At 29.6% G+C, this 21,440-nt stretch overlaps 1 protein-coding gene across 3 annotated transcripts in view; it reads left to right on the top strand.

Moving 5' to 3' along the window:
- LOC142329859 (uncharacterized) overlaps positions 1 to 17,266 on the top strand; it is an 86,943-nt gene extending 69,677 nt beyond the window's left edge. The window contains exons 5-6 of one of the 3 annotated variants that reach the window (XR_012757604.1): positions 10,587 to 10,738; positions 15,543 to 17,266. Coding sequence is in view for 2 of the 3 variants with exons in the window: in XM_075374738.1 (XP_075230853.1) it covers positions 10,587 to 10,632 (46 nt within the window). In the remaining variant the exon portion in view is untranslated. Of the gene's footprint in view, positions 1 to 10,586; positions 10,810 to 15,542 lie in introns of those variants that run through there. The other 2 variants (XM_075374739.1, XM_075374738.1) reach the window with 2 other exon arrangements.
- Positions 17,267 to 21,440: the final 4,174 nt, after the last annotated feature.

Raw genomic sequence — 21,440 nt, 5'->3', positions numbered from 1 at the left:
TTGAGAAATGATTGAAATAATTGTCTTAACGATAATTATTATTATTATATTGATCTTATTTAAAAACAACAATTTTAAAGTAATTTGTCGAATCATCCTACATCCATTTTTATTTAGTTTTTTGCACTTGTTTGTTAGTATTTTTTTTATTTTGATTTATAAGAATAAATAATATTTATTTTCTAAACCAGTTCTAAGTTTAATTTATTTTAATTCCAAGTCAGGTGTGTTTTTTAGAAACATATATGATTTTCCTAAAACTTATTCTTTGATAATTAATTATTCGTGAAAAAATGGTTTATACATGCATTTTAATATTATTTTTTCCCGTGCTCAAATATAAATATATAAACTAAAATTAATATTTTTTTCTTTTCTTTTGAAATCGCATGTTGGTATCGGCTAACAATTGCAATCTTTCTCCGTGTAATAATGGAGAAAACAAGTTTTAAATCTGTTAAAAATTAAAAAAACACGACTGGGAAAAAACAAAAAAAAATAAATAAATAAAAATAAAATTCGCCACCTAGCGGTATAAATCGGAAACGTCTGGGCACGGTTTTTGAAATTCGCTTTTGATTTTCAAATGAGCGCATTCTGAACGCGTTAGGTGCGCGGGTGAGCAAACATTACTCTTTAATAAAGGATAATTAAAGAGCATGCGGTTGACAATTTTGTTATAGCATTTGTATATAGTACTCGTATGTTTTTTAAATATTTTAATTAAATATATATATTTAATTATATATAATTCAAAATTAAAATAATATAATATAAATAATTAATATTTATATTTTTAGGATATAGGTAACGTAAGGATTCTAACGCGGGGTCATAATCTAAATCGGTTCAGACGTTGAACTGCTAAGGTGGAACCATACATACATCCTAAATACATTATACTCCTTTTTGGCAAGTCGTGTAAAAATTAAAGGTTTTTTTTTTTTAGCATAAGAGTGAAAGTATATAAACCTAATAGAAATTTTTTAACAAATATATGTAAGTGGTTCTCTGTCGTCCAAAGATTTTTTATTTGTGACATTGTTGCGTATTCGCGGCTCGATCAGGATATTGTGAGATTGACAATGGAGAATGTTTATGTAATTACAATTTATTGGTTAAAGAACGTAAGTACAACCAGACAGATCAATAATAATGACAATAGTAATAATAGTACGACAATCATAAAACAAATAATTAAAGAAAGTATAATAATCACAACCACAGTAATAATCAAAATAATAGTAATAATAACAGACAATAAAAAATCCCACAATAATAATTAGAATAATGATAATAATGGCAACAGTATTATTAAATGTCAAACAAATAATCGTAAATGTCAATAATAATAATAATAAACTGAGATTATATAAAAAACGTAATTTAAAAAAATTATCATGATTTACTCATAGGCAAATAAATAATGAAAACCATAATTCAGTCCCATTGACAAAAACATAGCATGACTGCTAGTCTTAACACTTTAATCACTAGTCTTGTATTAATAGTACAATAGGTAAGACAAGAATAAAATTCTTTTACGGCAAATACCTTTGCTGTTCACAAATAAAACTACTCTGACTGTTTATGAATGAAATTTAGTACGTTATTTCTTTCACTTATAGTCTTACTCACCGACCCACTTCTTGTTTTCCTCTACTGTAGTTACTCGTGGCGTCACCTTAATTACATCAAACCTGCACTCGAAATTCGCTCCTTCACTGACTTCCTCGCAAAATATTCTTGCTGACTGACGTTTCGCGGACTGATTTGCAGAACTCACATCTCGCAGAACTGCTTTTAACTGGTCTTCCCAGGAGTATTTATACTTCTGTCTTCTTAACTTGCGGGACTTGATCCAACGTGAAGTGTGAGAATGATCGACCGAGCCCTCACATTTTCCCGTGAAATTCCAAACCTTGATCTGGTAACACTTCTCATGATACAAACATTTGTTTATTGTGTGTCATTGGGCAGTATAACAAAGACCATTGTTAAACGGACTTGTTACCTTTACTAAAAAGGTTCCTTTTAGCCACTTTCTGGATTCTCCCATTATTATATTTTCTACTACTTTCTTCTTAATTGGCAGGAATCCGTTACTCAGGTCAGCTATACCGATCTTGTTAAAATATAAATAAATAAATTATATAAATAATAAATTATATTAATGTTATTATATATTTATATATAAATGTAAATAAATAAATATATTATTATAAATTTTGTATATATATATATAAAAAATCGAATAATGTGTTAATCAAAGATGGTACACCGATTTATAATACGAATGGCAAAGTCGATAGGTGGTTGGAATATATTGAAGAGTTATACGGAGGAAATGAATTAGAAAATGATGTTATAGAGGAAGAAGAGGATGAAAGGGGAGAAACAATACTGAGATCTGAATTTAAGAGAGCATTAAAAGATTTGAATGGCAGAAAGGCTCATGGAATAGAAGGAATACCTGTAGAATTAATGCGCAGTGCAGGTGAGGAAGCGTTTTAGTAGTTCAGCATTTAAAAAAAATTAGAGTTCAAATACAGAGATAGAAGAACAATTGCTAAAATTTACAGGAACCAAACAGCAACAGTAATAATTGAAGAGCATAAGAAAGAAGCCGTAATAAAAAAGGGAGTCCGACAAGGATGTTCCCTATCCCCGTAACTTTTTAATATTTACATAGAACTAGCAGTTAATGATGTTAAAGAAGAATTTAGATCCGGAGTAACAGTACAAGGTGAAAAAATAAAGATGCTACGATTTGCTGATGATATAGTAATTCTAGCCGAGAGTAAAAGAGATTTAGAAGAAACAGTGAACGGCATGGATGAAATCCTACGCAAGAACTACCGCATGAAAATAAACAAGAACAAAACGAAAGTAATGAAATGTAGTAGAAATAACGAAGATGGACCACTGAATGTGAAAACAGGAGGAGAAAAGATTATGGAGGTAGAAGAATTTTGTTATTTGGGATGTGGAATTTCTAAAGATGGACGAAGCAGGAGCGATATAAAATGCCGAATAGCTCAGGCGAAACGAGCCTTCAGTCAGAAATATAATTTGCTTACATCAGAAATTAATTTAAATGTCAGGAAAAGATTTTTGAAAGTGTATGTTTGGAGCGTCGCTTTATATGGAAGAGAAACTTGGACGATCGGAGTACCTAAGAAGAAAAGACTAGAAGCTTTTGAAATGCGGTTCTATAGGAAAATATTAAACATCAGATGGGTGGATAAAGTGGCAAACGAAATGGTGTTGCGGCATATAGTTGAAGAAAGAAGCATTTGGAAAAATATAGTTAAAAGAAGAGACAGACTTATAGGCCACATATTAAGGCATCCTGGAATAGTCGCTTTAATATTGGAGGGACAGGTTGAAGGAAAAAATTGTGCAGGCCTAAGACCTTTGGAATATGTAAAACAAATTGTTAGGGATGTAGAGGGTATACCGAAATTAAATGACTAGCACTAGATAGGGAATCTTGGAGTGCTGCATCAAACTAGTCAAATGGCTGAAGACAAAAAAATTATATATATATTTGTGATACCAGATGTGATAGTTGTTATTTTCCTTCCGTGTCTGACATCTTGAATATCCTTCTTCATTATCCAATAGTAATCAGCAAGCATTCTTGCACTCCATTGTCCCTAGTACCTCTTTTCCATGGTAGTCTTAAAACGCTCCTCATATTCGTCACTAACGGCACCAAGTTATTCGGGAAGGAATCCTGGTGGGTGCCCTAGAAATGAATTGTGAGGGATTTATAACATATCTTTATAATGGCTGTAACAGTTCACCCGTAATCTCATGGTAATTTGAGACTTGAGTTCTAAAAAACTTTCATAACATTTTTTAACAACCTCCACGCTGAATTTTCAACTTGTTTTAACAGATCTTCAAATTATTCATCTTATATGAAGTTTTTAATTTTGGGACCAATAAAAATTCGTTCTTTAATTTCAGGATCAGTACCTTCGTAAAAAGTTTTCTTTCAAATAATGAAATCCAGCACTATTTCTATTCATCACCTTAATAAAGATTTCGAAAAGCCCTACTTTTACATGAAATGGAGGTAAAAGAATCGTGTTGGAGTTGATTAAGAGAAGTGTACGTTTCTCTTTCCAGGCATGAAAATTAAAATTAAATAATGGATTTTCTTAAATCACCTAAGTGCAGCATTTGTTGCATGTATTTTTCAAACAGTAATAAAACCTCCCTGATTGTCACAGTTAGACTCGTCCGCAAAGAAAAAAAAATTTTTTCTAACGAAATTCACGTTTAGCCCTACAAATTTCATCTCACAAGCACACATACTTACATATTCTGTTAACCAAAGCGATCGTAAACTTGCTGTCGGGATAAGACACAGGAAACATTCAGTTCTGTTTACAAATATAGCCCGTGGTTTCAAATTGTTTATACCATCTGCGAATTTTGTTATCAGTCGGAGATCAAAACAGAACTTCAAACGGAACGCGCGTTAAACGGTAATTACAGATTCATATTTTGCTAACTGCAAAACACAGAACGTTTTCTGTTGGGGGGTCGCCATCTTTACTTCTAGTCCTTTTAAGGGGAAGGTACAGGAAACAGTTTATGAGCTTGCGCACGGCTAAAACTGTTGTGAGTTCTTTCATTTCTTGTATAATTAATCAATGTACGTGAAACTTGAGAAATATTACGTAGCTTTCCCGATATTCATTTTGAAATGCATACCTATTGTCCCCACAAATACACTGGATTTGTGTCATTCGTTAATACTAAGCCTTTTGTAATACAAATCTTCTTTAATTTTGGACCACAGATCTGATATTTCAAGTCCTAGCTCGAATCAGTCAAATTGTAGGATTTATGAGATTTCAATATTAAATTTTTATCAATAATTCGTCTAATGAAATTAGAGAATGTTATAATGAGATTAGAAATTTCGAAGCCATTCGGCGACAACAGCACTTTTCAGAACTACCACAAGGTTTAAAAGTACCACGTGCGGTCGAAGCCATTCGGCAACAAGTGGCGCCCAACATGGGGTAAGATCGTCTGGATGAGAAGACTGCACCTAGCTACGCCTTTGCCGACCACATGTTAGCCGACAGACCAACACACAAGGCCCCCAAACCACACTTTGTCCTAGAGTTCATTACGGAGTTTCGGAAAATCACGGGGGAGTCAGTATCGATCGACGTTATGTCCATGCGTCCGGTCTATGGTGCGACGCAGATGGACACTGTGGCTGTGCCTCCCATCCTTGCTGATAAATTATTGTTTGATGGACGTATCCGTATTGGATGGGTGGCTTGTAGGGTTAAGAGACGTTCATTTGACGACCTGTGTTTTCGCTGCTGGAAGCCAGGCCCCAGGGCCAATTCGTGTACCGGGCTAGATCGTAGTGGCCACTGTTTCATCTGCGGTGAGGCCGGTCAGCTACGAAAGGACTGCCGGCGAGAGGCTCAGTGTCCTTCCTGTCGGTTCCATGAATATGTACCCGAGGGTAGGGTATGCGCAAGGCTTCACCTGCGACATGAAGATGCGGCGCCTGCTCAGTGCTGATGGCTGTCTGTGGGAGACGGCCCCGTACAGGAGAGGTAGGAGGCTCCGGCGTCCTACCATCAATGATTGGACGAGGACTTCTTCGCAGCGCCTCTGGGGGAGGGAATGTAAGACCATAGTCCCGGTGGGGGTTCCCCATTAGAGGCATGGCATGTACTGCAAGACCGAGTCCTGGCTGCCTGGACAGGACCTTGTGTTCTGCCGAGGTAGTTTGATGCGAAGGCACCCCTGGAGCTGAGTTATGCTTAGGTGCTGGTTCCGCCTCCGGGGCGGGATAAATGAAGGTGAACAAAAAAAAATAGATTTGTTTTTCTAAGGCAGTTTTATTTTATGTTTTTAAGAGATTATTTTGGTTTAGTATTTATTGTTGTTTATCCAGTTAGTGTTTTGTATTATGGATAGTTTAGTTTTACATGGAATATTTCTGATTCATTTTTTTAAAATTACTTTAAAGTTATCCAGATTTGATTTGAGATGATGAGCCGATATTAACAAGGGCCAATCAAGTAGTGTGATTACATTGGAAAATAACTTAAGTTTTAATTTATATTTTCATTAAAGATAAAAGTAATTTATTAATTTCTAGGGTACAATTTCATATCTATTCTGATGAATAATCCAAAGAAGTATGACGGGAATAATGTCAGTATTCCTCCTTTATTACCGACCCTGGTTATTACGGAATCGGTGTCGATAAGCACATTCATTTTTAAAGATGGAATAATTTGCTATATTTATGAGATCTATGGTCGAAGTGATTTTATCTTTTTTACTTTAAACTTAATAGTATTATTGAACTCGATGCGATTACGTTTCGGCAAAATAAAATTATAAATTTCGGCAAAATGCGTGATGTTATGTAGTTAAAACCGGTTCTAGTTCCATCAGTACGATATAGGCGGTGGCCGGCGCTGTAATCCACCTCGTAGATCTATTTGTCGCTCGGTGGTTATTTGTACTGTGTTGTTAAAAGTTTCATAAATTCCCTCCTTATATTATTGTGAAGGTCATTGTGATCGGTCAAGGTTAACTTGTGTTCTGTATTACTATTTTACTGTTTAATTTAAGCGGTGTAGTTTTTAAGCTTGTGGTGGTGATTTGAAGTTTATGTTTATTTATTCAAATTTATATTCCTTTTATTAATTTTTTGTCGCAGTTTTTAATTCATTAATCTTATGTTATTTTCCCGTCTTTTTATTATATCCTTAATAAGTTTGATGTATATGTTGCTTTCCTAACGTTATATTAGCCGTTTTATTTATAAGTTAATTTAACGAATTGTATTTTATAATGCAATGTCTTTTTTAATATCTTTCAGTCATTTCATTTACTTTTTACAACAATTTTTTAATAGTAACTCGAGTGATATCGTAAGTGAATCCTGTTCTGGTTTTGGAAACTGAAGTCTTTCCTACCTTTGTTTAGACCCAATGTAAACAAAGGTTATATTTGGTTACCGGCGACAATTTTTTTTTCTACATGTATCGAGTAGAGTAAGTCAGAAGCTAAACGGACGATGCTGAATGGCATTTTTTCGATGAACTTTGGCTCCATATAAGATGTGCAAATAGCCGTGGCAGAGTGTTAGCGTCTTTGGCTTTTATCGGGCGGTACCGGGTTCGAATCCCGGTCAGGCGTGGCGGTTTTCACACGCTACAAAATTCGATTTGGTTCTTGTTTGTTATTGCACTTTTTTAACTTTTTTCACTTTTTTTATGCTTCTTTGTAAAAAAAAAAAAACAAAAAAAAATGTGTTAACGTATTATTACAATGTATTAAACAAAAAGTTTGTCTGTTAGTGAGTGCATGTTATATTTGTTTAATGTTGACTCCATGTGCTGATGAATGGTTATATATATATCAACATGACCTTTTTCTTTCTTTGCTTAGCCTCCAGAACCACTGTAAGATATTACTTCAGGGGATGATATGTATGAATGTAAGTGAAGTGTATTCTTGTATATTCTCAGGCCAACCATTCTTGAGATGTGTGGTTAATTAAGAATTGTGTTTATATTATGCTGTTTTGAATTTATACTATGTTTATGAGGTTTTTATTGGCGTTTTGTAATTTTTATCTTTCATTAAAAAATGTACTTTTTCCACCTTAAATAAACGTTAATATTCATTTTCTTGTGAAATCTGAAGAAGTTGAATCAAAAAAAGTGGCAGTGTGATAACGAACAAGTACCTTTGATTTCCATATCCCACGCAAAAGCTTCAAACTTATGTGGCAATATAATCAAGCAAAAAGAAATAAAAATAAAAGAAAATATATATATATAAAATACTATTTTACTAATTATATTTTATGACTTCCAAAACTTTTCCATTTCTTATCTTATAATTATGAATATTTAAATTTCTTATAAAATCTGTCTACCTACAATTTTTTGTAATTGTACTAATTAAGTAATGAAGGACTTATCATAAAGTGCAGATTTTTAAACTGTTGCCATCAGATTTCATTCTTACTTATTCCTACCGTACATATACTCGTATTTATGATTTTTCTGCTATAACCTAAAAATTCTTTTAAAAATCTTGTTATAGTAATGAAATTATTGAGAATTATATCTGAGAGATTATCAGTGTGTGATAAATATTCTCTCATTAGTTTATCATTACTGAAACTAAATATATTTACTTTAGTCCAAAAATATTTTTATTTTTTTTTTAAATCAACTCCTCATTGCATGTAAGATTATGATCAATAATTATCCTTAAGCAGTTCATTGATGATAAATTTGATAGATTTTTATCTTTCATTACATTAAATTTATTTTTTGTTGCAATATTCTCTTTTAAAGCATACATCGCAGTATTATTACATTATACATATATGTTGACGTAACGTACATAATATTAATGCAACAATAAAATATTAAGTTGTAATTATTATTTACAAGTGGTCATCTTTAGTTTTTTTATCACTTTAGGTGTTTGATTGTAGTAGGATATAGACATACATATTTAATAGAAATGTATCGGTTTCAGTAGGAAATGTCTTATTTTATAGTTATAAACAAAGTTACTTTAAAATTAGGTTTTTTTCATAAAATTGAATGTTACTCTAGCATTTTACACTAAATAGACTGATAAATGTATACATGAATACATCGTACCCATTAATTCCTAGATTATCTTAGATCTGTTGTAATAATTGAATAAAATAATTTTTTTTTTTTAACTTAAAATTACCTAATCAGTGACTGTTAATACCTCAGGATTTTAAATAAAAATAAAAAAACATTTTTAATTTATATTTCAAAATTTTGAAGATAGAAGAAACCATCTCAAATTAGTAACATCTCAGGATTTAAAATGATGTATTTCTTAATGTACTGAATGGCATTGTAATGTATAAAATAATAACTTTTTTCAGATATAATTAGGCTATAATCAATTTTTTATTAGTTACTAAGAAAATATTTTATTTTATAGTTGGAAAAAATGTGTATTTTATTTTTATTAATTTTGTTTTATTGACTTACGAGTCGTTGCGCATTACATAATAAAACGTGTAATTAATTTAGAATAAAAGTTGAGTAACAGATAAATATTAATAATTTAATATTATTCAGGGCAATAAGATTGTGTTATGTTCTTTAACCTCTGTTTCTATTGTTGTTTTTTTCTGATAATGTTGTAAGTGTAATTATAAATAGATTTTTCCAGTTGTATGACCAAATGAAAAAGTAATTCAGAAAACTAACTTCTTTGTATTGTAATCTTTTTCCAGTTGTAAATTAAAAGAAAGGAAAATAAACTTTTAAAAAAATAATAATAAAACAGACTTAAAAAACATTTTTAAATGGAAAAAATAATATTTTTTTCAAATCATCCTTACATGTTCACATTTAAGAGTCGGTATCAAATTAAAAACAAACAACTATCAATAAACTTTTGATCCTTAACTGGCAACTACTTTAAAAAAATTCAGATTAAAATCAAAATTTTAATGTTAATTTTTAGTCCAGGTGTTTGAAGTTAGTATGATTTTTTTGAAGTTAATTTTGTTGTACATTTATATTTATTTAAAGGATTGGCCTAAAAAATATTGTTCATGTGAATAAATCCTTTTGATAGAAATTCAAAGGCAGTAATTCAGTGTCTTAATAAAAATAAGAAAAGGAATACAGAGAATCAGTGTAAAAGAGATTGCTACCAAGTGTGAGCTAAGATTCCCAAAATACAGAATATGTAATTTTTTTACCCTAAATTTTCCTACTAATTTTTTGTTTGTTTAATTTTGCTGTACTTTAAATATTTGAATGACATAAAGCGATACATCATTGTTATAACATTTTATACTATGAAATAATAACACAAAAATTTACCTTCAAATTATCCATGAAGGTGAAGATGTCATTTTTAATTTGAAATATATTTTACTGAAGTTATCTGTTACTTAAAACAGGAGTATAAAATGAACTTCTTTTATTCAGTTACGTCATAGAATTTGACCTGTTTGATAATAGCTAGCTGGTATCCACAGCTCTGATTTTTTCTTAAACTATTGATTGAAAATAGGATGTGATGAAAATGAATAAAGAAATCATCAATTGGTTGTGGATGAAAAAAATCTGTGTACAGAGAGCATCTCCAGACAAACAAACAGTTGTAGAAGAGTCAAAATGCGACTTATGTAAGAAAGTATCAAATGGTGTTTCACCAAATTAAGAAAAATCCCATAAAGGAAATTTTTAAGATTAAAATATTTTCTTAATGTTTGTGAAAATAATACAAAATTATGGTATAAAGTTATTGTATAACAGTTATTTGTTTGTATTAAATAAGGTATTTAATATAAATATCAAAGAGACATATATTAGCATTTCTTGTTCAATATACAGTTTTCAAATAAAATTGGATTTTATAATTATGTAAAAATTACTTAAGATTTAAAATTTTTTAGGGAAAGTTAAGAAATTTTGTTATCAATGGGGGTATGTGTGTGCTACAGTAAATGAATGAACTTATTCAAAATTATTTATATTCTATACAAATTTTTTTTTTTTCAGAGACCAAAGTGGTTTACCATGGTGGCGACGTGATGATGCCAGATGATTGTAACAAGAACATCGTTTGTGGAAAAAATCATTGTACATAACTGAGACAAATTGTTTTCATCTGTTTGTCCATCTGTACATTCGCATGACAGACTGAATTTCAGGTTACATTAAGAAACAATAGACTGTTTTTTTTTTTTGTGAAATAATTATATTACTATGATTCCTTCTTTAGTATATTGATTTAATTTTTTTTTCACGGAACCTTTGTTTTATTTTTATAATTGATATTACTTATTTCTGACAATGAGGTGTGATCCTAATGAAGGATGCAAGGACCAAAGTAAAATTTGGCCTCATATTTCTATGACTATAATCTAGGATTATAAAAACTGTGAATACTACGCTGTTTTACAATATGGATGAATCTTGAAAAACATTTTTAGAAGAACATGCCTTTTTTTGTGAGTGATAGTCACTTGAGTGTCCTCCTGTTCTATGCTAATCGTTCATTTTTATCATATGCCCTGCTATCTAATTTAAATATTCCATTGTTTATATTCTGCAGTTTTTACCCTCTATAACTAAAGTAACTAAATCTGAATATCTTAATATGTTACCAACCAATGTAGTTTGTCTTACCAATATTCTATCACCAATTTCTTCCCTCTCCTACTTTTGTTTTCTTCATTTTATACATCATCAGTCTACTTAATTTTCAATGTTCTTCTGTAAATCTACATTTCAAAAGCCTCTCTGTTTTCTTTTTTGCTTTTCCTATTTTCCATGTTTTACTACCATTAAATGCCATACTAGATAAATGTTTTAAGATTATCTTAATAATTTTTAAATATTAATTCGATGCTAGCAAATTTTTTCTGCATGAAAACAATCCTTTCTTGTGCCAGTCACTTTTGTTTCTAACATATTACTCTATATATATATATATATATATAAAATGATTTCATCTCAAAATTTGGAATTTCCTTTGGAATCTCTTAAAGTTTTTTTTTCAAATACTTTTATTTATAGCTGTATCAACAATTAAGGTCATTAGCGACTTATCAGTGTTATTTAACTGTACCAGTAAATTTGTAGTCATGAACAAACTCAGGTCGATTACTCCTGAAGCATGTGATTAATTGAAACCCAACCACCAAAGAACGTCAGCATCCTCGATCTAGTATTCAAATCCGAATAAAAGTAACTACATTTATTAGAATTTGAACATGAGAACTTCGACTTTGAAATCAGCTGATTTACAACTACGAGTTTTTACCGCTAGACCAACCCAGTGGGTTTTTTTAGTTTAGTAATAAGGTTTTTTTTAGCTTTTTTAAGTAATAAAAAAACCATTTACATCTATATGTTTAAATGAGTTTACATATACAGTTACATATATAAAAACTATTTATTCCTTGGGATAATTTAATTTTATTAACTAATATTAAATGGAGTCCTCTTCAAAGGTCCCTAATTGTTCATTGTACCTAAATAGAGAGGTCAGATGATAGATAAAAAGTTAAAAAATTTAACATTTCATTTTGCTTTTTATCAAATAAATTATACCAAGCGTTATTTAAATTTGTCTATACATGGGAATATATTTACTAAATATGGTCTTGACTTTTGGCATTCAAGTCTATACTTCTTATTAAGTTTTGATTTTCACAGCAATTCCTTGAGATATTTCAAATGTTGCAGAATTGCAAGGTTTTAATGGATACAGTTGTCTTCCCAAGGCCAAAAATTATTATTTTGTTTAATTTTTTACCTTTAATCCATAAGATGAAAGTGTCTGTAAAGAAAAGTGGATTTAATGTTTTCATTGTATTTTTAAATTTATTTTTAGTTAAAAAGATATAACTGTAATTATAAATGAGTAACAAGTTAATTAAATCTTTTTTTGGATGTTTAATTGACATAGTCAATTAGTTATTAAAATAATTCTTAGAAGCAATAGGACTCAGGTTGTAGTATGAATGAAAGAATAATTACTTTTAACTTTTTCAACCTGATATGTTTAACAAAAATTGGCATTCATCGTCTTGCAAGTTTTCAGAAAACAGTGCAATATATTTAGATGAGTTTGGTTAAATGTGTTCCTCTTCTGCAGTTATGACAACGTGTTTATAAAAGTTTATTAATAATGTGTGTAAAAATTTAGATTGAAAGGTTGACTTCTACCAGCAAAACGGATTAACCAAAATATTGAAACATAAATCTTTTTTTACATTATGTTTTTGCTGCGTTTATTGTAATGTAAATACTTCGCTATGATCTATTATTAATTTTTTTTTATATTCATACTAAGAGAACATTTTAGTAATTAATTTGATGAGACTGAAATAAATTCTCATGAATATTAGCCAATATGTAAAAAATTTAAATTGACAAAAATTATGTGATTTAATTTTTGCTTAGATGGTGTGTTTACTTAGAATAACAGTTGGTTGTAGGATCATTATTTTTAGACAATATAATATATATATATATATATTATAAATTGATTATAAAATCTCTTTCAATATAAAAAAAGAAAAACAAACATCTCTCATTTCTGTCTGTTTTTTTGGTTATATTAATTAAGGTAACAAAACTTAATGTAAAGCTACAGGAGTAATTCAAATTAACAAAGTATTTTTCTTCTTTTTTTTGTACAAAATTCATTATAATAAAAATATGCTTATGCTCTGAATAATTATATTTTATATTTATCAATAAGGATTACATAATTGCATCGTTTGTCTAAATAATAAATAGTAAAATCTAGCACAATGATAAATAAAATAACTTTCTAATTATTAACTTTATTTTTCATAATTTTAAAAAATTTTATCTTTAAGAAAAATTCATTTAGCTTAAATACCGTAAAGCATGTTTGTCAACCAACAACACTCTTAGAAAAGTGCTACAATGCAACATATTTTCACCAAGAGCACAATAAGAGAATGAACCATATGCATCAGTAGGTTGTCCGGATTAATTTGATTGAATGGCTATATTACTATTGTGATTGGGATTCAATTAATAGTACATTTAGGACTGATTGACCTGTGCTGCCGTGACAACTGCCAAACATGATTGGGTTTACAGTCTGTTATGAAATAACATATCTTCAAATTAAAATATCCTTCTCATTATTGAATTATGTATGACCTGATCTAGATGCATATATTTTCTTGTAGTTTTAGATCATTCCAAGTAGAAATGTATGTCTTATGTTTAGTGTAGACTTGCCTTACCAAATATAAACTATTCTTTTTTGCTGAAAATAAAATGTCTAATATTAAAAATTTACTGATTCAACAGAAGATGAATTGCTAAGAGATGTAAAGGGTGCTGAAAAGAAAATATAAGAAAGAAGGAAGGAATTGATGTAAATTAATGGCTCTTAGACTCCCTTGCCTTACATAAAACTGTCGCCATGGTAATACCATCTAGTGTACAATAAATTCTTATATGTTGTTTTTCTACTAGTCCTACAATTGTGGCAGCATTTTATTGATATATCTTCCGTCCTTTAATTTATCTTTCTTTTCTTAATCTGATATTTTTCTTCTTTCTTAACCTTTATCTATTTATTTTGTTTTATATTACTTGTAAAAAGATTTGTTAGCTTTTTGTTATTTATATTTATATCTCTTTTTAATTTATTCTTCTAATTTATGGACCCTAATAAATGTTACTCTTTACCAATATTTCCATTTCATCCAGGTTCACCGATATATGTTCAAGGCTCCCCAGAATTACACTGTCCACGCTGCTTTTAATGTATTTTACACTTGCCCCCTGACTTATAGCATGCCTGCACATTTTTCTTTCAATTAATTCCTTTTAATGATTTGTAATAATTTATACTTTTGACGGGGATTTTAGGTGTTATAGATAAGCAGATAGATTCCTACTTATAAAGGTAGGCATCAATCTCCAATTCTGTTCTCAACTTGTAATGACGTTTTCATTTTTTACTTTCAAATGAATGGGATTTTGATCACATTTGCTTTACTATAAGTTTATTTATTTATAAATAAACTTTGTTATGGCTTATATTCTTCTTTTGATAGTTAAGTTTTAAAGTCCAATCCTACTTACTGTAAAATATAGGAGACTCCCAGTACTTTGAAATAATTAAAACTACGCTTGTTTAGCTTAGCAAAAAATTTAGTTCGATAGGAGGCTGTATTCTAGGATCTAAAAATCAAGAAGTAACCATGGAGGTAAATATTTTATTATAAAAATACAATAATTACTGTTTTTTAATATAAAGATACTTAATGGGAATATACATTTTTATTAACTCAAGCCGAAATAAAACATTTAAAAATTAGATATCACACTGCTTAGTTCTCTTTTATTACTGCTACATATAGGATCCTACATGTAGTAGTAAAGAGAGTAAGGTTATTAAATAAAAGCCATTACTTCTACATATAGGTTAAAAGAATAGTATGTTATCATAGCTGTCCCAGTGTAGCAAATTTTTTCTCGCGCTTTAAAATGTTCATATTACATTCCTGAGATGCATTATCTTAAAAACAAAATAGTGATTGGGATCTACCTGATATGTAATAAAATTACATCTGATTTATTGATAAAACCTGAAATTGTTGAGCAATTTATAGAAAGTATCTGACAGTCATTAAATATTTTAAATACACTATTAATCAGTGCAAAGTAGAAGCATAGCCAGAGGCCCATCCCTCAGAGGAAGGTGTCTCTTCAGCAAAGAGGAATAATGCTATTACTCTTTTTTTCGGCACCTCTTAATAGGAACTTAAATAAAATATTTTTCAAATGCCATATAATGTACATTTTTTTCTGGCCTAATAAGTATTAATTTTAAGTGGCATTTACTGCTAGTCATTTAAAAAAAAACCCATTAAAAATATTCTTAAATAATGTTTGGAAATCTATTCATTAAGCATAGCTTTGGCCACTAGTATTTTATTTTCATTCATTTTCCAGGTGTTGCAGAACTACCAAGTTGTAAGGGATATATATACAGTGTTTGGGGTAGACTTGTATAGAACTATATTTGCATTTAAATAAGCTCTTATTTTTTTTTACACAAATATCTTTAAAATGTTCTAATATTAATACATCACCAACTTTAAGAAGAATCGAATTTAATTTTTAATGAACAGCAACTATTTATATATTTTACTGACATCAGGAGAGATACAGACTATAAAAAAAGATTTAATAAATCTCCCTCACCTGAAGCCCCAAATGGATTTTTAAAAAATAAATGTAAATAGCAAAACTGAACGTTGCATATTTCATCTTTTATTTATCTGTAAGCTCAAGTAATAAATGCTTTTCTAGCTAATTAACAAAAGATTAAGTTGTGTGTATTGTTAAGGGCAAGCATTCGTCTTACTTAATGAAGTTTATTGATGCTCTTTTACAGAATGACTAAATCCTAAGTGGCAGGTTGTTATTTGGCTTCATTTTAGGATTTGGCTCAAGTAGCTTATTCGTGTATCAAATCTGAGCAGTAATAATAGCTGTATTTTAGTCTCAAAATCAAGAAATCTATGGTTTGAGTGCCCGAGTTAGTTATTTTATAAAATATTTTTCTTGTTTGTGTGCACACATACTAGAAAATTTTTTTATTTCAAAGCACTCTTCTAGGGACCAAAGCAGTATTGTTTCTTTCCATATTTCCTTCATTTTTTCAGAGTGTATCCGTATTTTTTCTTCTGTCCATTGTATTATCTAGATTTGTTTTATTACGTAGTATAAGAATCTAGAAATAACAAATTCTATGAATTTTATGTTTGGGGATTATTATTTTATTTGAATGTAGTAATTGTTAACGTAATAAACATATTTTCTTCAATAAAATTTGAAATATTAAAATAAATTTATTTTAATTTTCAGCTTTTCAAAGATATTTATATTTCATTTGTGAGGTTTTTTTTGTAATTATCATCCTACAGATTGTAATAGGCACATTGAAAATTAAAATTAATAGTTTATTTCATATTTTTTCAAGTTTTATAAAACAGAATCTGTTTGTTTATTTGTTAATCCTTCATTCCCCACATGACCCTGTTCCCTTATCTTTAATCTGGTATTTAGGTTAGTGATTGTCATGTCATATTCAAATAAAATAGTAATTAGCTATCTTGAATTTCATTTAGTTTTTCCAGATTCTTATAAATATTATATAAAAAAAAGTTATCTGCACGTTAGTGTATGTGTAAGAAAAAATTAAGTTAAAAAAAAAAGACTGGACTTCCCCAACTAACCTTGCAAAAGGGCATCACTAAACTCCCATTATAAGCCTACCCTTGTAAATAAGTAATAATTTTAATTATTATTGGTTATCCGTAATAATTGTGCTGTATTTTATCATTTATATGTCTTATCAATAGTTTATCTATTGAATTGTTTATATTATTTAAAATATCTATTTTTGTACATAATTGTATTATTTATATTATTATAAATGAATAAATAAACGCATACTTTTATTGTGAATAATTCATTTTTATTGTTAACTACAAAATTATATTACATTTTATTATATTTATTTATTATTTAATTACCTAAGGTTCTAGTCACATGACTTGCTTCCTGTTGTCTATATAATTACTTTTTTTTTAATTATTGTATTTAGTTAGTTATAAATTATATTACTTCTAGGCAAATAAATTTTTCTTCATGATTATTATTATTATTACTGTTAAATTAAGAAAACATTATAATGATAGTCAAAATTTGCATTTTGTAATACTATTTAATTATTATAAAATAATATTATTTATATGAAAGCATTTTATTTCATTTTGTTTTCCTTATTTTTATTTATTTTATGTAATTGAATCTAAAAATTATTCGATTTAATTATAGTAATTTTAAAATTAGAATGTATTGAAAGTTGGGTGGTGAATAAGCATGTAAAATTGCTGCATGTAAAATCGGCTTGCTGAAAACTGATTTTAATCTTTAAATTGGTAAAAAATATCAGTCTACGTTTACATGTTGTTGTGATTATGCTGATCGAAATGTTTGTCTGAGATGTGTTGTTCTGATTTTAATTAATGGTCATAACAATATCATATAATATTTTTGTTTTCAAGTATAATTTATGATAAATGTTGAGATTTTATTCATTATTTTTAATTAGTTAGCTATTTTATATTTCTCTGCAGAAAAATAGTCAGGAGCATAAACAGCTGCTTCTTAATTTCTAGATTTTTCTTTAGTTAGTTCAATATTACTATATTTTTTCCATGGCTTTTTGTTAGATTTAAAAAATAGCCTAAAATGGTTTCAGCTGTTTGTCAGTACTGTTAATGTTTGTAAATGCCATTCTAATTTTGATACAAAAGTAGATTTGATTGGAAGTGTAATTGTGTAGTGTAATTGGAAAATTAAGCTACAATTATTTATCAGGTATAATGAGATAAGTTTGACACTATTTCATTTTACTGTCCAGCTGCTGCTGCGGCACAATTGTTAAATATATATAATAAGAAACTTTTTGATCCCAGAAGAGAAGTCTTTTTTCACATTGGTAGCCCATTATTACATTGCATCAACAGTCTTCGATTCAAATTTCTTGATAGTCAAATGACACTGAATCTGAACTATGTGGGGATTGAGGTACCTTATCGTTCGATCTCTTGTAATATTTCATAGTAAAGCTGATAGGGAGATTTGTCTTAGAAGGAAACAAGCAAAAGACAGGTCAGTTTTCTTGTAGAATGAATTTGCAGGGTTCTTTCATCTTTCAAAATATAGAATATTTTGTCTTTCTTTTTTAAAGAAAGTCAAAATATTCCCTACAAATATCGTTTTATACAGAGGAATACATAAGATTATTCTCTATGAACATCAAAAGAAGGTTGTTATTTTCCCCTCAGAAAATATGGTTTTTGCTTTGTGCTTTGGAGATGAGCTTGAATGTCAACTTTGTACACTTTTTTGTTTTAACTCTGGATTAAAAACGTGTCCCTTTATTTTATCACCCATGTTTATTACAGAATCTAAAAATTGTTGCTGCAGAAGTTTATGTTTGTAACTAATCTTTTTTTTTTTGTATTCAGGCTGTAAGACAGGAAAACCAACTAACGTTTCCTTTTAAATTTAAAATGATAATGTCTTACTGCAGTGTTTCTCAACCTTTCAGTATTTGCGACCCAATTTTCAATCATAATTTTCATCACATTCCCCTCTCATACAATAACAATGTATACAATAATAATGTATTTTGAATATTTTGACGCTAAAGCTACACTATGACCTTAATTACCAACCTTACAAATTACCAAGAATAAATAAATTTAATGATATTTGGCAATACCGATCCATTGCATCCATTGGAATTGCATCCATTGCATTCTATTGCAAAACCAGAATCGATATCTCTCTATTTTTCTCTGTCTTACGTCCACCATATCGGACATTCTCGTGGCTTCTTGAGAAGTTCTGATATGTTTCGAACATTCTGGAACATCTGCGCTAATGTTTATAAATGCTGCACCTTGTTCGATTCCTGCCAGTCTCAATCGAGTTGTTCCTTCTATCGCTATCGAATCTATTGTGAAATTTGTGTGTTAATTACAATTCATGGCCGTAGATTTATACAGAATCATGGATAAATTTTTAAATGGGCGTAAACGAGCATTAGACAATAGTGAAGCATCAACAAGTGCACAGACGAGTGTGGTTCCATAAGTAAATTCAAGAAAATATTCTCAAGAATACTTAAATTTTGGGTTAACCAGTAGTGAAGTAAATGAAGAAGAAAGGCTTCTGTGGTATCATTTGCTCAAAGATTTTGGCAGCAGACAGCATGATATCTAATAAACTTAAACAACATTTGTAAACGCTTCATAGTGAATACGTTAACAAATCCCGAGAATTCTTCAAATTAAAATTATATGAAAAGCAAACATCTTTAAAAAAAAAGCTTTACTTGCCTAAAGAGTTTTATATAAAATAGCATGATGTAAAAAGCCTCACACCAGTGGTGAAGAGCTTACTTTACCAGCTACAATTGAGATTGTAGAAACTGTGTCTGGAGATAATTTTACCAAATAATTGCAGTCCATACCTCTATCAAATGATACTGTTACCCGTGGAAATTGGTGATATAGCTGAAGATGAACAGCATTATCTTTTTGAGAAGTTGCTTGACCAACTGTTGTTGAACTGTTTTCAGTTGATCTTGATGAAGCAACAGATAGCAATAAAGATGCTCTTTTCACTACCTATGTTCAATTTTGTGATGGTACGTCAACAATAGAAGAACTACTTTTATACAAGCCAATAGAAGTCAAAGCAACTGCACTCATTTGCTATCTTAAATGATTTTGTAAACGAGGCAAACATAGAGTGGAAAAATTGCATCAGAATATGCACCAATGGTGCATATTCGTTCAATGTCTGGAAGATTCCAAAGTATACAAGCACTTGTGAAACAAAAATCTCCACAGTGTGCTTGGACACTTTTCATGATTCGTAGAGAAGCTCTGGCTCCCAAAGAAATGAGTCCTGGTCAGAATATTGTGCTAACGATGATTGTAACTGTAGTACATTATATAAAAATGAGACCCTTAAATCAAGAATCGTTTCCACACTTTGTAAAACCATGGGTGCGTACATTCAGCATTACTATTGGAAGGCAATATAATTATCATGTGGGAAATTTTTGTAACGTGTTTATAAATTAATAATTGAAATCGCCATTTTCCTAGAAGAGGAAAACTGACTGGAAGCTGAGAAGTTTCAAGATAGTTTATTTGTGACTGAATTGAGCTACTTGGTCAACATATTTGAGAAATTAAATACCTTGAATCTTCAACTCCAAGGAGCAAATATATATATGTTGGATACGAATGATAAAGTTAATGCTTGTTGTAGAAAATTGGAATTGTGGAGCAGAAATTTAAAGCAAAAAACCTAGTCATTTTTGCAAACGTGGATGAATGTGTTAAAACTTACAAGGCTGAAGAGCAATATGTGAAAGATGTTTCTGTAACCATTGAAAATCATTTGGCCATGCTGACAAAACATTTTCTTGCTAACAACTTAGTATCAAATTATGAGTGGGTTAAGGGATCCATTTCAAAATACTGCCGAAGAAGAAATCTTCATAGTCTTCATGGCAAGTGGTGAAATTAAAAGGCAATGTAGTAATAAATCACTCATTGGGTTTTGGACACAGGTGGATGATGAGTTTTCTACACTGAAAACAAGAGCATTTCATATAATATTACCATTTTTAACATCCTACCTTTGCGCAACTGAATTTTCTGCAGTGGCTGCTTTGAAGACAAAATATAGATCTCAGCTAAATATAACAAAAGAACTCAGAATGTCTATTATTATTTAAGGCATTATTATTTACAAGATTGAGTCATTAAGCATTTTTTACATGTAATTAACTCATGTGGAAAGAACTGAACACACAACATAAATGTATTGTTTGGGTGCTCGTATTATTTATAAGTCGAAAAATGAATAAAAAATAATTAATATGCACAAAAATAATGTTTTGGAAAACAATAATATAATGAGATGTCAGCCTGTAACATCACAAGCTCGTAGATTCACTAGGGTAACTATAATATTCTACAAATACACAAAGAAAGTGTTATTTAACACTTACGATTATGAAATATTAAAAATTACTTGCTTACAAAGTGCTGCAATTTTTTTTCAAAGGACCTGCAGAACTAATTAGCAGTACTTTTTTCAGTTGAGTTATTGATATTGCTGTTAATTGCATTATTGTTTCCATTTCTAAAAAAGTTCGGAAAACCTTAAGTGTGTAATCGATTAATATATTCTACTTTTTGTTTATTTAATATGTTTTCTTTGTTAAATCTGCATGTTGTAAATTTTACA

The sequence above is a fragment of the Lycorma delicatula genome, chromosome 9 (genome assembly GCF_047948215.1).
Source record: "Lycorma delicatula isolate Av1 chromosome 9, ASM4794821v1, whole genome shotgun sequence".
NCBI classification, from domain to species: domain Eukaryota; kingdom Metazoa; phylum Arthropoda; class Insecta; order Hemiptera; family Fulgoridae; genus Lycorma; species Lycorma delicatula.
This window is presented reverse-complemented; position numbering and strand designations above follow the sequence as displayed.